This window comes from Pteropus vampyrus, unplaced genomic scaffold (assembly GCF_000151845.1).
Source record: "Pteropus vampyrus isolate Shadow unplaced genomic scaffold, Pvam_2.0 Scaffold75, whole genome shotgun sequence".
Taxonomy (NCBI): Eukaryota; Metazoa; Chordata; class Mammalia; order Chiroptera; family Pteropodidae; genus Pteropus; species Pteropus vampyrus.
This window is the reverse complement of record NW_011888856.1, coordinates 2,821,759-2,841,743: the sequence shown is the minus strand read 5'-3', so window position 1 is coordinate 2,841,743 and position 19,985 is coordinate 2,821,759. Positions and strand designations below refer to the sequence as shown.

The 19,985-nt window shown below is 37.2% G+C and overlaps 1 protein-coding gene across 1 annotated transcript in view; it reads left to right on the top strand.

The window, feature by feature from the left end:
• LOC105293689 (probable C-mannosyltransferase DPY19L2) overlaps nucleotides 1–9,299 on the top strand; it is an 80,203-nt gene extending 70,904 nt beyond the window's left edge. Inside the window, exons 18-21 of the mRNA XM_011362514.1 lie at nucleotides 392–566; nucleotides 3,325–3,424; nucleotides 4,273–4,398; nucleotides 9,149–9,299. Coding sequence (XP_011360816.1) covers nucleotides 392–566; nucleotides 3,325–3,424; nucleotides 4,273–4,398; nucleotides 9,149–9,299 — 552 coding nt within the window. The remainder of the gene's footprint in view (nucleotides 1–391; nucleotides 567–3,324; nucleotides 3,425–4,272; nucleotides 4,399–9,148) is intronic.
• Nucleotides 9,300–19,985: the final 10,686 nt, after the last annotated feature.

The window sequence follows — 19,985 nt, the reverse complement described above, 5'->3', positions numbered from 1 at the left end:
ACCTTATTTAGTTTTGACAATGGGAGTCTTGTCTTAGAGTATTATAATGCTCATTTTCCTGAGAAGAATATACATGTCTGTTAGTTCTAGGATGTTTCCAAATCGTGATTTGCTAATCTTAATTCCTGGTAGTAAATCAGTCCTAGAAGGATCAGGTGTTCCTTCCTTAATTTTCTTGAGAGGAAAGAAAGCTTCGTTTTTAACTGGACCCTGTAATTCTAAAATATTTGCTGTTTTCAAATACTAGGTGATAGTTCTGTATGTCACCAGTGTTCTTAATGGTTATCAAATGGTAATCCACCTGGGTTTAAGTAGCAAGGTGAGAACTTATTATTGACCCTATAGCACTCTTCATATAAGAATCATAAATAAATGGTTTCTTCCATTTCAGCTCTTTGGATGGCTTTTTTGCAGAGTTCGTTTTGAGAATATTGTCTTCGGCATTCTAACATTAATGTCACTACAAGGTTGTGCAAACCTCCATAGTCAATGGAGCATAATAGGGGAATTTAATAATTTGCCTCAGGAAGAACTGATACAGTGGATCAAATACAATACCAGACCAGGTGTGTAGCTAGTTTTATATATCACACATTTAAAAACACACACAGAGTCGTTTATACTCTCACAGACTTTGAACATGCTAATTGCAATGTCTGCCAAATCCAACCTTTTCAAAAAGTGATTTTGTACCCTCTCTAAATCCCTCCTAGCTGTCAAAAGATTTTTCATTAACATCAGTTATTAATGATTGTTTACAGCCGTGTGCTGTAACTGAGATTGTTACTGTATTTTAACCCTAACAAATGACAAAGAAAGAAGTCTTTAATAACAAAATATCACAACTTGTGACCGACCAATGGAGGAGATAATTTTACCTGTGGGGAGTAACTTCTGTCAGTCAGTGGTACCTGCTCCAACTCTGTCAAACCAGTCATGTGCAGGAGAGTTAAAATCCTGGATATTTTCTTCGCTAAATCATTCCAAAGAAATGAGTATACATCCAACTTTTAAATACTCTAAAATATTATGTTTAGCTTGCCTTTTTTCTTCCTATCTTCCAAAAACCACCTCAGGCAGATAGATATTTATTTCATTTTTAAATACCTTCCTAGAGAATAAGTATGTTCTATAGTGTTTTCTATAAGTAATCTATAATCTCATCCAAGACTACTTTTAATGTTTAGTAGTTTTCTTTGGCACAAGTTCTTTATTATGGTTTATTTAAATATGTCCCATGACTCTTTGAGTGAGTTTCTTCTTATCTTTTGTCTCTTTTATAGTCACCACTTTACTAATTAGCCATCGAGGTAAACTTTTCTGTTAAGGTAAAATATCATTGCAGATGTTTGGTTTGTGGCTTTTGGAGATGACAATGCTTCATCACTCAGAGATCCCAGACCAGTTTAATCAAAACTTTAAAATTAATCTTCTGCTGAATTTTCCCCTGTGCAAGGTAGGGGGAGTACACAGTAGGCTCGCTCTGTAGCTGTTCTTTTCCCAAGCTTTAAAAGGTACCTGCTTTGTAAATCTTTTATTGAGTCTTTGTTTGTTCCAGGGTTTGTCTTGAGTTCCTGGCGGAGAGTGCCTGTGTCTGGCAGCTTACCTTTCTAAGATAACTCCCACAAACTCCTACCTCATTTTAGCCGCCTTTTTAATTGTCTTATAAATCTTTTCCATCCCTGTATTATGAATGCTCTCATAGTTACCACGTATTTATTAAAAGCACCATGAAGCTCTCTTTATGGTATGGATGAGACTAGTGTTTATGTTTCAGTCACCACATAGGGTCGTATGGTTCGTGCACTGCACAAAGGTACTCAGTTGAGAGGAGAATGGAGACTGAAGTCCAGCCTAGGGTCCCCTCAACAAGCCGTGAGTTACTGAGGCTCTGTAAAGTCAAGAGGGGTACTTTTTTTCTACCACATACAGTAGGCTGAGTAGATACTTCAGTATATTTATAGGAAAATATCCCACTCTTTTCCTGTCATTTCATGTTTTTCTCACTGCCAGGGGGAAAGAAGAGTGTGGAGAGTGTTTCTCCCCCTCTCCCTGGCACTGATGTTCCTCCTCAGCGGTTCCAGCTTTCCTGGACTGGCCTCAGAGTTTCTTCCTGATGACCCTGGCCCTGGGTTTTAGGTCACTTCAGCCCAGGCTTTCTCAGCCTCGGCACTCTTGACATTAGGGGCTGTCTTGTGCGTTGCAGAATATTTAGCAGCATCTCTTCTTTCTACCTATCAGATGCCAAAAATGTCCCCAGATGTCGATGGTATCCCTAGGAAACAAAATCACCCCTGATTGAGAACCACTGCTCCAGCCTGAGAGCTTTTCATTATGAATGATTGAATCTTGCAATAATAAACACACAGTTCTACTTCAGTTGACATACACATTTAAAGCACGTAAAGAGATTTTACTTCAAAGTTACATTTAGATTGCTTAGTTATATTTTAAAGTAAACATTCAGTTATTTATAGTAGATCTAAATAATGTGCTTGTTCTTATTAGTGATTTTTATTGTGCTGACTAAAAATGGTAATAACCTTCATAATTTCATAATTAAAAGTGCCAGGAGGTAAACGTTTGGTCTTTTTGTCTTCCAAAAGACGAAACTGGAACTGAAGCCACATAGTAGATTTGGGTGATTCCCTAGTTATACAAAAGACCATGCATTTAAACCTGTCATTACAGCAAAAAGTACTGCTAGCAAGTAATGAAATGTTTTCATGAAGTGTACAAATTATATACAGTCAAACGGAAGCTAAGAAATCTTAATTATGAATATTTAAAGATGATCCGATGGAAGGAAACAAGGCTTTACTCTGACAAGTCCTTAGGACAACAGTTCATGACCCACAAAAGTGGTTTTAAAAATGAACCATGACACGTGCCCTTTAGTCTAACAGTCTCTCAGTGTCTCTGCAGTGCTATTTCTTAGCATAGTGCTTGATATGGCAAGAAGCTGTAGTGAAGAGGGTGCGTTCTGATACTTCCTAGCTGGGCAAATCTTGGGCAAGTCACTACATCTACAGAACAAGAATAACACATCTTATAACCACCTTATAAAGTTGTGCAAATTAAATTGTGTAATGAGAGTAACAATAGTAGGAACAGTTCCTGGCACCAAGATAACATTTAATAAAAGTTAGCTATTATAGTGGACAATCAATAAATATTGAATGAAGAAATGAAGAAAAATAATGATGCCAACCAATAGTTATTATTTAAATGTACTTCATCTTTCTTAATTTGGGTTCAGATATTATTGATGAGTAACTTTTGGTTTCTTTAAAACATGTTATTAAGGAATGCAATCTTTTTCAGATGCTGTTTTTGCAGGAGCCATGCCTACGATGGCAAGCGTCAAGCTATCTACCCTTCACCCCATTGTGAATCATCCACATTACGAGGATGCAGACTTGAGGTTGGCAACCTAATAAACTGCTGCAAACTGAAAAAAAAAAAAAAAAGCCAGCTTTTCTTAAAGTGAAAAATGTGGCACATATTTATGACTAGCTTCTGTGCATGTGTGCACGTGTGTGTGTGGGCGGGGGGAGATGCATGCATGTGCGCCTTCCAGTAAAATGCCTCAGTAGTAGTATAAGAGGTGAAGTAGATTTGGCCCATGGCCTTAGTCTGCCAGCCCCTGCTGTAGATGCCACAAGTCCCTCCATTTGATTTAAGAAAGCATTCTGCATCTATTTCTGCTGGCCAATAACTAGCCTTTTTAAACAGACAGAAAAAGTACTTGGAATTTGCTATATTATATGCTTTTATAAAAGTTTAGAGTGCTCTTTTGCCAGCTGGTTAGAACACTAGTTTCCATTGAGGTCTGAAAGTTTTATTTTCCTGAAATGACTGACTTAAAAAATATTTTAATCATTCTAGTAATTGTCAGAGTAATCTCTTCCTTTTGATGCATTTTTGGCCTATTATTAGCAGTAAAATTTTAGATTATTTAAAATTTAATGTCTGATTATGGAAACTGGGCATATCCTATGCTTGAAATCCTAAGAAATGTCTGCCGCATGAATGGTTATTTTTTCAGGATTCTATAAAAACTCCCATTTGGGGTAAACCATGTATTGTACCATGTATTGTACCATATTATATGTGGAAACTGCTACCCCCAAATTAATTCATACTGTTTGGGGTCATAGATATAAATGCTCCATCTCGTGAGCGTTGAGATTTTAATTTGCTAGCAAATTTTTTTTAATCTGTTCTATTATCATATATTAAAAAAATTATAACCTGTTTTTTAATTTCAAGGGCCCGGACAAAAATAGTTTATTCCACATATAGTCGAAAATCTGCAAAAGAAGTAAGAGATAAATTGGTGGAGTTACATGTGAATTATTATGTTTTAGAAGAGGCGTGGTGTGTTGTGAGAACTAAGTGAGTATGAACCCTGTGCTATGTGATATGGTATATTTTTAAGCAACAACTGTTTTACTTTATTACAGTAGTCTTGATTCTTTATGAATTTTTATTCTAAATAAATTCCATTAAAATATTATCCTGGTATTTTATTTAAAATAATCTTATGTAGAAATGTAAAATTATACGATCATTTAAGTAGGATCTAATTTAAAAAATAAATATATAGTGTATTTTAGTTTTCTGATCTTTAAATTTTAATTTGATATCTTAACTGTAGCCTTTTTTCTTAATTTTTCACGTTTTTATGATAATTTTTATTAAACACGAGAAATACAGATTTGAATTTATAGCAGAATGAGATATTAACATACAGCTTCTACAGCCAAATTACTGGATTTATAGGATTTATGAGAAAAGTTTCACATAACTTTAAAGGACATAATAAAAATATTTCTAATTAAAAATTTTAAATTTCTGAATTTCAAATCTCAAAAAATCATAAAACTCTAAAATTTTTAATTGAGATCTTGAGGCCTTTTTTTGGATTTCTTGAGTTGAGTCCCTTAGTTGTAGTAAGTCTAACATAAACATTTTTTATTTTTCCTATGGATAATTAGGAATGAGGCTATAACACATTTTTGAAAAGCTAAGTTCAGAAATTTTAGTAGCTAATTTTTATATCTAATTTTAATATCTAATAAATATGTCTAGGAAGAAATGGCATCTTGCAAAAGGAGAAACAGGAACCTTACAATGTTAATATATGTGCATATTATATTAATTTAAAATTTAATGAAACAAAGAAGACTTCAAAACAAAACATATTACTACAGATATAGATATTTTATAATGACAAAAAGATTAATTCATCAAAAAATACATAATAATCTTAAATATGTATGCATCTAAATAGAGCTTTAAAGTACACAAAGTAAAAATATTCAGAAGTAAAAGAAAAAATAAGCAAATCTTCAATCATTGTCGGAAATGTTAACATTCTCTTTTTTACTGAGAAAAGTAGGTTAAAAGTCAGTAAAGATATAAAAAATATGAACAACAAACAGTATCAAATAACCTGATCTAATTGGCATTTATAGAACATTACAGGGAACAGCTGGAGAATACACATTCTTTTAAAGGGCACATGGAATAGTCATTAAAAGAGAATGTGCTGGCTGTAAAAATGGCCTCAATATGTTTAACAGGTTTGAAATCATATAGAATTAAATTAGAAATAATAATAAATACTTGGTAAAGCCATACGTATTTGGAAATTAGGCAGTAAACTCATGGATAACTTATGGGTCAAGGAAAAAAAAATCACAAAAGAAATTTAAAAACTAATATTTTTTACTTGAATAGAAAAGAGGTCTTTTCAACAATGTTGCTGATCTAACTGGATATCCATATAGAATAAAAATTGAACCACAATCCATACTGTAACATAGAAAGAAATTAACTTGACATGGAGTATAGAACGAAATGTAAAAATTAAAATTATAAAGATTTCTTAGAACACAACAGTAACCATAAATAAATAAATAAATAAGCAATTTACATCAAAGTTGCCATCTTTTCCTCAAAAGATATTGTTAAGAATATGGAAAGGCAAACCACAGACTGGGAGATAATATTTTAAAGCATAGATCTGTTAAAGGACTTACGTATATAGTTTATATAAAGAAATTTTACAAATTTATAATAAGGCAATACAATTGAAAGTGGACAGAAGACTTGGGACAGACACAATGCACCAAAGAAAATGTGTGAATGACCAGCAAATACATAAAAAGATGCTCAATATTGTCAGTGTACAGGGACATGCAAATTAAATCCACAATGGGATACCATAACACATAGTCTAGAACAGATGAAATTTTAAAAACTAAAGTGCCAAAAGTTTGAGGATACAGTTTAGCTGGAAATCTCTCATGTTGCTAATGGGAGTGAAAATGATAACCACTTTGAAGAAGTATTTGGAGGCTTCTTATAAAATAGAAGCATATATCTACCCCATTACTCGGCAGTACCTCTGCTAGGAGTCTAAACAAGAGATAGTACAGCATCTGTCCACAAAGGACATCACAGCAGCTTTATTCATAATCGCTCACCAAACTGCAAACAACCTAAATCTCTCTCAAGAGAAGGAATGAAATAATTGTATATTAATATGATGGAATACTACTCAGCAATATAAAGGAACAAACTACTGACATATAGGGGAAAAGGATAAATCTCAAAAACACGCTGAGTCAAGCCAAACAACAAAAGAGTACATCACACGTGATTCCATTTCGATGGTTAAAAACATACAAAACTGATCAATGAGAGAACTCAGCATAGCAGTTGACTGTTTGCATAGCGGGGGTGGGAGGGTGCATAGGAAAGGGACCTGGGAACTGTTTTATTCTTTATTTTCTAGAATGATAGCAGTGCTCCTCTTGATTGACATGTGTGTCCTAGGGATATATGCCTTCGTCAGACTCATGGAACTGTACACTAATCTGTGCGTTCTTAACTCATATAAATCCACCCCAGTAAAGAGTTACTCTAAATATACAGACGATTGTTTATGCAAAGACGAACTCATCTAAACTTCTGAGACTTAAAAAATGTTTTAGAACTATCGCTAGTAGCCAGAGATCACCAGGAATGGGGTCTAAAAAGGGGGCAGTAAATGTTCTCTCGGGGTGATGCTCATTGGTAGTATTAGTGTAGATCCCGTCTGAAAAGGATGCTGGACACCTATCTGGGCTCAGACTGAAAAATAGCTGTGACCAATTAGTAATTCCTATCATGGGTTTAGTAGTAACAACAGCAGGCACATTTAAAGTGTCGCCATCTCTTAGCACTAAGTTACAGGTGGTTTCTACAAAATCGGCCGCCTCTGCTCTTCCCCACACTCTGTTCTGTGAAGTATTACACATTCCTTGCCTAGAGGCTCTCAGACCATGACATGTAAGGAAAATAGTGGAAGGTGCCCATTGGATTTTATAGTTTGAACAAGCTGAATTTAGGACTTACTGGTATGTCTGGGGCCCATAAAAATTGAACACAGGACCCATAAGAATCCAGTTTGAGGGAGGGATTTCTGTTAACGTCGGCAAGAAGAGGTTGCATTATTCCTCTCAGAGATTACAGTCATGAGAGATGGGTGAAAACACAGGCTTTCCTCACTTTGCTTGGTACCGTATTAACTGAAATACGGGCCCATGAGTATGTCCTCACTTTCCGTGGTGCCTCAGAAGCTGATAATTGTGGGAACTGGAACTTTGTCCTCACTAAGAGTTACCATGGAAATCCTTAAAGCAAGGGCATAGTTCCAGTATGCATGTGCTCCGGTTAACAGGATGCTATGCAAAGCTAAGTTTGGCTGTTTATAAAAAAAAACAAACTGAAAACTCAAGAAAGTGACTGAAAAGCAGGGAGACACTTAAGAGAAATTTGCTCTTGAAGGACTTCTCTGATTTTGTAACTTTCTCGCCTGAGAGCACTTCTTAACCCTCCCCCCCCTTCCTCAGGGATAGCTTACTGGCTCGAGGGGACAGATGACAGAGTCCTGAGTATCAGAGCAGCTGAATATTTAAAGGGGGCATTTTAGAAGCAAGAGCCCCACAGGACTAAAATCTGAAATCTGAATGTAAAAGCCCAATGGAAACTAGGGCAAGATGTCTCTCCTTGAGATTTGCTAATTTCCTTGCATTTGACTAAGTATATTTCCCCACTTGCACGCCCCAGGAAGAAGGAAGCAGAATCATCGCTGCCTCTACGGCTGCGGAGTCAGGGGACAGAAATAAGGGATAGCAAATCAACTACACATTTAGAGGAGAATCCAGGAGCAAGGGAAATACAGAGAAGAAGGGCCGCTCAAATATGAGTCTAACTCTGCCCAAATCCTGTCTGATAAAAACAAAGAAACACAGGGCTAAAAGAGAAGAAGTAGCTAGATCTGGAAAAAACTGAGCAGAGATAGCGGTTGCACAGGACAGGAGATCCAGGCAAATTAACTGACTAGCAGAGCAGTACAAGTTGACAGTCATCAGAAGAACAAAACGGATTCCAGAATCACAGCAATTTATAATCTCCGGTGTCCAATCACCAACCAAAAATTATCAGGCCTGCAAAAACATGGGCCAGTGTTACGAATACTGAGGAAAAAGGAAGAAACTGATTTGAGTAGGCCCGGATGCTGGACGTAGCAGTCAAAATCTGCAAAGCTGCTGTTATATATTCAAAGAATTAAGGAAAATATTCTCAAGTGAGAAATATTATCTCATTCAGTCCACTCATAGCGTCACGCAAAATGGGAAAGAGTTGAGGAGCATGAACTTGGCCCAAGAGCTTCCCTTCCCTGTCTTGGACTGTATGTTTTCATGCGAATCCACATCAATTTAAGCTCAAAAATATAAAATTCATCGAGAATTATATTAGCTTTTCTTTTATTTGTCTCATCCTACTACTAATGGGCCTTATGTTTTGAAAATGAATTTTTAAATATATATATATATCTGAATATATACTGAACCTTTATTATTAGATTCAATAACATTGATTATTTAGTTAACTGGAACATGAAAAATGCAGCATGCTGAATTTCATTTTTTATCTCTAAATATCGAACTTATGCCTTTTGAAGCGATGCTTTAAAATCTTTGGCTTGTTGAATAAATTAGCCTCTCAAGTATAAAGGGTCTACTCTATACTTTATATGTGTCCTCTGGATAGGAATGCGTTTTTAATATGGTTTACTATGCCTTTTTTTCAGGCCTGGCTGCAGTATGCTTGAAATTTGGGATGTAGAAGACCCTTCCAACACGGCCAACCCTCCCTTATGTAGCATCTTGCTCAAGGATGAGAGGCCCTACTTCACCACAGTATTTCAGAATAGTATGTACAGAGTATTGAAGGTTAACTGAGGATGGGACCGCCCACTACACCGTGGTGCAAAGAAATGCATTAAAAACAATCACTTTGGCTTACTTACGTTAATACAAATCACAAGCTTTAATAAGGGACGCTTAGAAAGAAGGTAATAAAATGATCTTGTTTTTCTGGTTACGAAAAGGTAAATGATTTCACTGTTTTCCATTGAATGTCAGCCTTATTAAGCTTGTCACTTAATGAACTAAATCGTTTCATACTGCATAAACAAATATTTATCTTAAAATTTTAAAGAAAAATGTATGTAAAAGAACAATGAAATTTAATAAGTCAAAGGTATGTAAGTCCTTTTGTACCCAACTAGGTACATTGCTTCAGATTTTTCTCTAGTACCAGGATATATCAGCTCAAACACTCCAAACCACTTAGAACAGACAGCTGTTTCTGAAATAATGCTTCCTTCAGATCCTGATTCTGATCATAACTTCTTTACCTCTGTGAGGAAATTCATTTGTAACTATGTGTCCATTAAGGCTTTTACTAGCCTTCAGGAAAGATCTCTAATAGCTTTCAATAACTTTATCATTTCAAGTTAAGGATTTTTAAAAATAGCTTCCTTCGTAATGTTTTGAACCCCTTGAATTTCTTTACCCAACCAGATAAGTATTTTTTCCATTTGTTTAGTTCTCAGCCTAAATTCAGCAGGTTGTTAATCTGTCTTTAAAATCTGGTGGTTTTTCTTTTAATATCCAGGTACAATAAAAATTACTATTGTACATGACCAAATTTGGAGGTTAAACACGATCAGAAAAGAAAATCCAGTTAAATTTATCAGATGAGGTTTTAAAACTCTAGATCTTGAATGAAGCAAAGGCATTTCACCTTGATAGATTTGTGGTTCATTGGACATAGCCATTTTTTCCGGTCACCATCTTCCGTAATAACATATTTTTAAGTCCTCATTTGGTTTTGGTTTTGAATGAGGAAGGTGATGTTTTACAAATTGTATTCCCTAACGTAAGACTTACCAAACAATAATGCTTTGAAAAGTGGTAAATAGTTATCTTGAAGATATTGTTGCTAAATGAAAAGATAAACACTCTCTCTGCTTGATAGGTATTAAATACATCACATCTATCGTATTTTAAAATGTGCATCTACTTTAAGTTACATCGCGGAGTTTTTGTAATTCCCTTATGTTCTTGGCCCTCTACATTCGAGGTAACAAAATGAGTTAGTTCCATAGATTAGATCACTTATAGTAGGTAGGATACTATATACAGGAAAACCAACAAAATTATTTTTCAACTTTTATAGTTGTAAAATATTTTATTACAGGATACAAAGCAGCTAAGAAAGCATGCCGCATGTTACTTATTTTAGCATTTTCAAGTAATTTGTTTTGGTGTGTGAGTTGAAGGAAAAGAGACATAACATTTAACATTCATAAAATTAATGTGACACATATTGGATGGCATTTTCGTAGGAAACGTTTTTTAAAGTAGTTGGCAGAATTCAACGACAACAAAAACTAGGACGAGTTGTATTAACTAATAAAATGTTCCATACAAATATAATGTATTAATGTGGATTTATGTTATTTTCATGTACTATGTATGTTTAAAGATTAAAAAAGCCCTTGGAGATCTGTGTGTTTTCCATCTTTCCTCACCCTTTACCAAGCATACATTTTGAAATCGAAATCGTTTTGATGTGAAGGTAGAAATCACAGGTTCCCGGCTGTATTAACCATATTTGCATTGGCAGTGGCGTTTCTTAGCCACGTTAGAACATTTCTGCATGGTCTCGCACAGAAGGCTGTGTACTGTGATGGGCTTTGTAACCAGGTGGATCTAAGTTTGAATCTTGGCACTCCCATTTAGCAGGTGTATTACCTACCAGCCATTCAAAAGATATTTATTGAGCACTTAACTGTACACCAGGCACTGTGCCAAGCCTGGCAGTGTTTCTGATTCTCTCAGCTTCAGTTTCTTGACCCGTAAGTCAGAATTCACACTGCCAGCTTGTCGGGGTCATTATGAGGATTAGTAAGAATGTGCGAAAGTGCTTGGTCCACGTCGGCACTCACCGAATGTTGGTTCCATTTGCTCCCTCTGCCCCACTCACTAAATGACCAGTTCAGTAATATCAAGTTACATGGCCGATTATCTCAGCTCAGGATTCCACAGTCTTGCCTTTATCCTGTGTCAGTGGATAGGAACACCAGACTACAACTTACTTTTATACAGATAAACCGTGTATGCTATTGGCTTCTTGCCCGTATGTATTTTATTATTTATTCTTTTGAAATGTGAAGACTGTGCTTGAACACTGTAGGCCGAGCAATGGGTGGTAGCTTTTTCCCCAATGCAAAGAAGTGTTTTCCTTGGTTCCCTTGGTTGCCGATCATATTTTTGCATATTTATTTGACACCATGGCTAGACTAGATACACAGAAGCTACAGCAATCCGCTCCATCGTCCCGCTGTCAGGGGCTGATATATCACTTCAGTGAAAAATACGTATTTTCTGCCCGTTTGCTGCTAACAGATAACATCAAAAAACAACGAATACTTTTCATGTCAATTTTGATAACAATTATGTTTACATTTAATCTGTTTCTATTATCCAAGCAATACAAAGTCATAGAAATTTAATTTTGGGAAAAAAAAACCCAGGAAACTTGAAAGAAGGGGAAAATTATTCAACAGGTGCCATCAACATGTCATTGTTTTCCTTCAACCTTGCTTTTAGGCATGCAATTTTTGCTTTTTTCTTTAACAGTTTAAACAGTTTTATGTTTTATTCTTCATATAGTAAAAACGGAAATGTTATAGACTTTTTAATGGCTACATAATATCTTTTGTGTGTTTGTGTGTGTGTATATACATATATACACACATATGTATGCATAAATATCTGTGTATATAAATGTGTATCTTACTCATTGTTGAGCTGTTTCCATTTTTGCTACTACATGTATGTATACATAGAACTCTGCACACACGTACACGTAGTAGCAAAAATGGAAATATCTTAGTAGAGTAAGATTTTTTTTTTTAATTTTCAAATTATTTCTTTCGGAGAGAGCTTATAAAGTTAAATTTCAGTCAAAGGATGTGGAGACCCCAAAAGCCTTCAGTGCAGTTTGCCTCAAAAGGACTGTGTACGCCACCAACAGGCAGTGCATTCACGACACTCTCGTCAGCAATGGTTAGCCTTACTAAAAATTATCTTTTGCCGATTTGTGATACCTAAAAACTATTCATTATTATTTTATTCTGCATTTATTCTTTGGTTTGTGAGGTTGGTATCGATTCGCCTCTATACACTCACCCGCACGCACGTGTGTCCAGCCCAGAACTAGGATTGTGTTTACTCATGGTTAGTCAATCTGTCTTGTCATTCACTGTTCAGTAAAGTTGATGAAGATGCCATATGAGCTTGTATATTCTCACTCCTCTGTAGGCTGGAGGTGATGCTTCAAGCTGTCTAAAATAATTTTAATTTGTACCATATTTAGTACGTCATATTTAATACTAAACATCAAGTTTAAAAATCTCAGTGCCTTGGCTGTTTAAAGGATTCGGTGATCATAATTTCATGGTTGGACACTATCATCTTTGTACATTATTTTTATGGAATTTCTTAAACCGTTATTAATCTGGACTGCTTTGTATAGGATATAGAAAGCAAAAGTATTAAATTGTCAAGTTCTTGGCCTCATGTGAACTAGTAGAGCTTTATGTTATCATCCAGTAAAAACACTACATCCTTAATCTTTAGGAAATGCATTCTCTGGAGCTCTGTTCGTATTCTTTGATAAACCCATTGAATCTCTAAAGAGGTGGGGTAGAGCTAGGAGAGAAGAAACTCTCTTTGAAAAATTTTTTAACCACTAGAAATCAAAGGAAAATTTGAAAAGAATGGGTAAGTGTATAACTTCATGCCCAAATATCAAATCTAGATGGGTCAAAGACTTAAACAAGAAAGGCAGAACTTTATTATTTTAGAAGAAAATAGGGAAATGAAAATTAAAACCACATGACAAAATGTACAAGTCTGGTAATAATCGGTGAGAACAGGCAGCAACAAGAATTCTCACGAAATTGCAGGAGTACAAATTGGTATAGCCACCATGGAAAATAGTTTTTTATTACCTAATTTTAAAGTATGTAGTTCCTGTGACAATTTCACCCTAAAGAAGTGCTTGTGCAAATATGCCAGGGAAACAATTAGAAAAATGTTTGTGGAAGCATTATTTGTGTGAGGACGGGAGCTGAAAACAACCTAAAAGGCTACCGATAGAATGGATAAAATGAAGTATTTTCATACAATGCAACATTGTATGAAAGTGTTAAAATGGTCTGTGCATCAACAGGACTGAATCTCAAATACAGCGTTAAGGATATAAAACTAAATTATCGAAGGTGATGTGCGTGTGTATTTTAATATGTGTGCCTTTTTATATATAGTCTAAAAGCAAATAAAACATCAAGAGAGGCAAAAAAATGACAGCTTCGGGATAATTAGTACAGAACCTAGGCTGGCGATCACTTCTAGAACAGAATGCAATCCAGGAGAGATTCTGGGCGCTTCCACGTTGCTGCTTGGGTGTTACCCGGCTGTTAAGTACGTAGGTGTCCATTTTATCATTCTTTAAGACGGACATAAACTTCATAACGTTTAATATATTTTACACCCTTCAGAGTGCTACCACATCAGTGGTTCTTAAACCTTGGGTCATCTTTCAGGGGCTCCAAGATGCTTAAACAAACCTCAGGAGTTGTTCCAACGACTGAGGTCCAGCCAGTCAAACAAATTTTCGACTTGTAGGTTTTATGGAGCATTTTATTTTATTTCCATTCGTACCATTTATTACTTAGTTTCTTCAGATGACAGATGATGTGATGATGCCTTCATTGAACAACAGACTGGGTAGAAAGAATGATTATTTTTGATTTTGTTTTAAAATATAATGAAAGACATGTTCATTAAGGGGAAGTTGGAACTTGTGACAAGAAAATATATGCTCTTTCAGGAGTAGCACAGCTTCTTAAAAACAAACACATCGTGGTTTACAGGACTTTAAAAAAGACAATACTTATGGGAATTGTATTACAATTTACAATTTGATTCTTTTCGTTGATAAGTTGTACAATAGAATGTGGCTCCTTCCTGACCTTAAATTAGCCTCCATGTGATGAGAATTCTGTTTTTGCAACCCAAAACATCAGTGTATTCGATGGATTTTATATATTGAACACCACGTTCTATAACATATAGGAAAAATACGAATTAAATTTATTTTTATTTTTTAAAAAGGTTAAGATTTTTATTCCCCAACTTGTCGCAGCCATTGTCACGACTCTGTACCTGTGAGATGTCTCCACTTCTTCACTGTTCCAGACCCTTGTCAAATTTCAGAGTTCCCAGAATGGAGAAAAGTCCTTGGAGAACAATGGTTCCAGGCATTCAAACCACGAAGGCATAGTATGTACACACTGTACACGTTTATGAACAGCGAAACACTGAAATTCAGTGATAAAATTACTCTAGCCAAGTCTAGTTATTTTAAATGAAGAGTTGGGCTTTATTAGACTCTCTTTACAATGTTGTAAGAAGCAAAACTATCTTAACCTGAAATATGGTTTTTGGTTATTCCTCATACTTAATGAAATGACTTCCTGTATTATAAAAACGATTACTTTCTTTTAATAGATGTCCACTAAAAATATTATAGCGTGCAAAATGTTTGTTTTCTATAGACTTACCGCCATCTGCTGGCTATGAAGTATTATAACACTTGTCATGAAATAGCTGCAAAAAATGTTAGTTTGCATGTGTTTTTTTAACAAAATGGGAGAAATCTGGGGAGAAACAGAAAGAACTCAAGGACTCGGACTACACTTTTTTTTAGTGGCGATTACCTCTGCAGGTGGTCATGGAGCAGTAATTCCTGGCTCTTGCCTCCCTCGTCCACCCCGTATCTACTATTTCTTGCATCTTCCTCCCTCCTCCAGCGCCTTAAGGAGGGTCTTCTCTGCGTGGGTCACCTGCCTCCCTCTCCAGGATGATCGACACTCCCAACATGACACTTTTAGCTTCAGCAACAATGAACTGCTTGAAATCCCCAGCATTAGTTTTTCCAGCCTGAGCTCACGCTGTCCCCTCAGTCTATTAGTCTTACAGGTCCTCCTCCCACTTCCTCTTCCTGCTCACCCTTCACCTCTCTGCTCGCAAGTCCCCACCTCTCTGAAGCCGTCCCAACCGTCTCCTCCATGGTCCGCTCATGCCGCTCCACTTGTCATGTTCGATCATTTATCCGTTTGCCTTTGGGGAGCCCTGTATCTTATTTATTTCTGTTCCACTCAGCACAGTACCTGGCTCATAGTAGGTGCTCAGTAAATGTTGCATGAAGGAAAACCAGAAAATAACTGGTTAGAATAAAGGAAAAAATTGAAGATAGGGAGGTTGATGATCCCGTTAGGTAATTTTTATTGTTTGCTATCCCTACGATGTGGCTAAATTATCTCAAACAGGGATCAACATATTCTTAATTATTTCTCAGGTCTCCAACACTGTTTTGGGTGTTCCAGGGATCAAATACAAAACATTAGCATGTGGATTAGGACTGGGCTTGGATCCCTGCCCTTTACCAGCGGGGCGATTTATTTAACACTTAGATTTTTCTCTCACGTGCAAATGAAGACCTTAAAGGTATATCCTTCTGTTAAAGAGAAAACCACAGGCCACAAATGGTGTCACTTAGCTAAAGCCTATTGTACCAAACCTAGATTTAATACCCGCCTTAATTGCTGTTTCAACCTCTCCTAGAGATTTAATCTTAATCAACCAGTCTGGAATTTTCTAGTTAACATTAGTGAAGCAATCTATCACCTGGGCCCTCTCCATCCCCACAGAAAGACGAGGCAGTCTGCATGATAAGCCCTTGCCTATTGTTCCCTTCCCACACCCAAAAAGAAGATGTTCTGGTCTAAAATAGTTCTTTCTCTTCTTTTGTTAATAGCTCCCTTGCTCCACCTTCCTTCTTAAAACAAAACAAAACAAAACAAAACAAAACAAAACAAAACAAAAACAAAAAAAACCCCTCCATTTTGTACAACTTCTCCGAGCACCCTTCTTGTTGCTGGATGGGATGCAACCTGATTAATGAATCGCTTAGTAGAACCCATTTGATCTCTAAATTTACTCGGTTGAATTTTGTTCTTTCACGTCTCAAAATGGTCTTTTAAAGAGAAAAATAAGGTAATACACGTCACACATATAAAATAGAATAAGTGCCCCAAAGCTTGCTTGTTCTTTTTGCTATTGTTTTTGTAAAGTTAGATCAGCATCGAGCGAGTGCTGGCTGGATGGGGTTCCTAGTCTCCATCAACGGTTGGTTTATGTGTCAGGGACTGTCTGTCCCTTCTAGAGCCCATGATCAATATTTTGCTGTGCCGGTTCGAGAAGCTTTACTACTGTGTTGTTTCTCTGATGTGGACGAATAAGGGATCACCTACTAAACCTGGAGTGCTCAGGGGAGGCCAGCATGGCGGACCCCACAAACTCAGAGATCGAAATTACCCACAAAGGATGATTCAAACATAAAAATTCCTAAAAGTGGTCATGGTGGACAGTCCCGTCCTGGGCCTGCAGCTTCCCTGACAAAGACCGACCCTCACCTGCACCCAGCCAGTCTGCTGTCTTTTTGTGTTTAAGATAACAGACCTTTGAAATGTCAACATAATCTTCTTTCTGAGACCCCTGAGGGCACAACCTTGGACAGAGCAGGAGACCACAGGGGCTCTCACGGTTACCTCGTTCCTGGAATACCGTCTCCACAGCTCTGTGAATGTTCTTTAATCACTACCCTGTGCCTACAACGTACAAGAAGTATGTGTCACTCTGTTTTACCTTTTATCCGATCCCAGAGATTTCCCCACTTTGCTTTCTCCTGCCCGCCACGCTGCAAGCAACGATCTCCTGCGACCCTCCTATGTCCCTTTCTTTGATTCTCATGTATAAAATAAGCTGCCAAACTGCCATTCTCTGGAGCATTTTCTCAATCCCCTGAGATCTTGCTTCCCAGCAATTGTCATCAGTTTGGCTCAAATAAACTCTGATAAGACTTTTTCTTAGGCTGGATGTTCTTTCAAAGACACGGATAAGGACTAATGTATATCTTTAATTTTAAGGAGCCATTTGCTGGAAACGGAAAATGGACACAGCCTAAATGTATGACTCTAGCTTATCCTGCAGAATGGCAGGTTGCAGTAGTGTGGTGTATCGTCTGGTTTTAAGTTTTCAAATAACTTTGAATTTATTCGGGTGGTCTTTCCCTTTTCCAGGTATAAAAATAAGAAAGGCAACAATCCCAGACCTCCAGGGTTATGGTTTCTGACAAACTCACCAGTGAAGGCAAAGCAAATTGAAAAGGATAAATAACTGCTTCTCAATCGAAAACGAATCTAGATCCCATCAAGGGAGTTGATGTCCCCTGCACAAAATTTACTTTATGTCACAGCCTGTTGGGTGGAGGATGGGGGAGAGTGGATGTTTCCGTTTACTCTTAGAGGGAGTTTGTAGCAGTCTCTCTAAATACCTATTTCGTAGTAGATTTTACCTCGAGAAAGTCAGAAAACAAAAAGGTAAACAGAGAGGAAAGTTTATGGCTTGGTCCTTTAGTAAACGATTCTATTGCTCTTTTACCTACCTCCCACGCCTGCCACCTGCAACCAGGTGAATAGAAGGATAGGATGATTAAAAGGGGGGGATATAGGAAGGAAGGGAAGCAAGTGGATGTTGAGGCGGACAGATAGTAGCTGTCTGGGCCGTTCCTTATCAGAACTGCTTCCTAAACCTCTTCTTTACATGACTGGGCCGAGCCAGGATGTTAACATTTAGAGCAGGAAACTGGTTTAGGAGACCAAGCTCTCAGATCGGCCACATAGATTGGAGAGTCGACCCCACCCTACCCAGCTTTCCACACTCTGCTCCTGCATTGACCATGGTTTTTACTCTCCATAGCATGGGATTTTTTCTGGGCCTACCATCCGCACCCAAGAAAAAGCAAACTTCCATTTCAGAATATTTTAGCTACTATCATCTTCTCATTTCAGGTGGTTTGTAATTATGGATTCACATACACTCATTTGAAAAAAATATTCTTTGTCAAATACTTTCCTACTTTTAAATCTTCTGACCCACACACACACAAATCCATACTCATGGTCAGTATGTCCACAGCCCTCCTGAGCCCGGAGCAAGGTCATAGAGAAGTAGAAAGAAATCTTCAATGGAGAGACCTTTTTTTTCTTTAAAACCCACTTCCTCCTACAGGAAAATTAGTCACCATAGTCAAGGCAAGAAATTTGGCACAAAAAATTTCCTAACTGTCTGGGTCTATGGTAACTTCAGATGATAAATGTGAGAGTATAACCAAAATATACAAAGACTTTTTACGAAGTCACATATTTTGTTCACCAGATCAGAAAAATATAGACAGAAATAAAATTTCCACTTCCTCTTTTAGGTCTCCACCATTCTGATAAAGACTCCCATTGCAGGATCTACAACGTTTTAGTGCCTTTTACTCTACTCACCTTCATTTTCTTTAGGAGTACAAAATATGCCTTAATAGCAAAGCAATTGCTGTGCACACCCAAGACCCAGCTCAAGGCCTGGCATTCTCACAGGTACCTGGTAAATGTCTTCAGGATGAATTTATGTATACAAATAGATTCTACATGCATGGTTTCCATGGAGAACCACAACGGGGCAGATAAGGGAAATCGATGGCGTCTTGACATTAAAAGAAAAACAGTAACTGAGTATATTGCAACATGGCTTTGATGAAATCCACTCGTGATCTGCCTCTTCTGCCTGCTGCCGCCTCTCTCCCGCCTGACCAGCAGACCGCCTCGCGCAGGCCCCTCGCTCTGTGTTTAGATGAGGTCTCAGCGCTTTCCGGCTCTAACAAGCCCGTGGTCTGTGTGTGACTCAACTCACTGGCACTGACCCTGTCCCTTCCGGGAGAGGAGGAGAGAAAAGCCGTTTAACCATCCAAAAAAGTCAAAACGACTGAAGCTTGTAGGTTCCAGTGGGAAATATGTGAGTGCTGGAGTTCTAGAGAACTCCATTCCCACAGGAAGTTTTAGGAGATAGAGGAAATAATAAAAATATTTATCATTGAAAAACAGAAGTGAAAATCGGTAGCACACACACTATAGAGCAGCATAGGCTATCAGTCACATGAAGAGGAAGGAAGTTTCCGTTCAATGTGTTTTCAGTTATGTGGGAAGGAAAATTTTAGTGATTTTTTAAAAAAGTGATATCACTGCTGGAGAAAATATGATAGAGGCTCCTACCAATGAGGACAAATGAGTAGGAGGTTTTATTTTCATCGGCCTAGATAATTTGAATACTTATAGGTAAAACTACTGTGCCTTGGTGTTTTCTTTAGTCAAATGGATATTATAATGGCTAATCTTTCCTTTTCAATCAAGACTTGAAAGGCTAGTCACCTTGCCCTCCTCCATCCATGTCGGCAGTCAGCTGCTACTGATGCCTCAGTAATACTCAAATGGTCCTTTTTTTCCCTTCTCAGATACACAACCCCTACTGGCTTCCTTTTCCCTTTGTAAAGGACAGTGGGAAAACCTTTTTACCTCGTACCCTTGTCTCCAGCACTCCCTCCCTTTACCCCATCCTGCACCC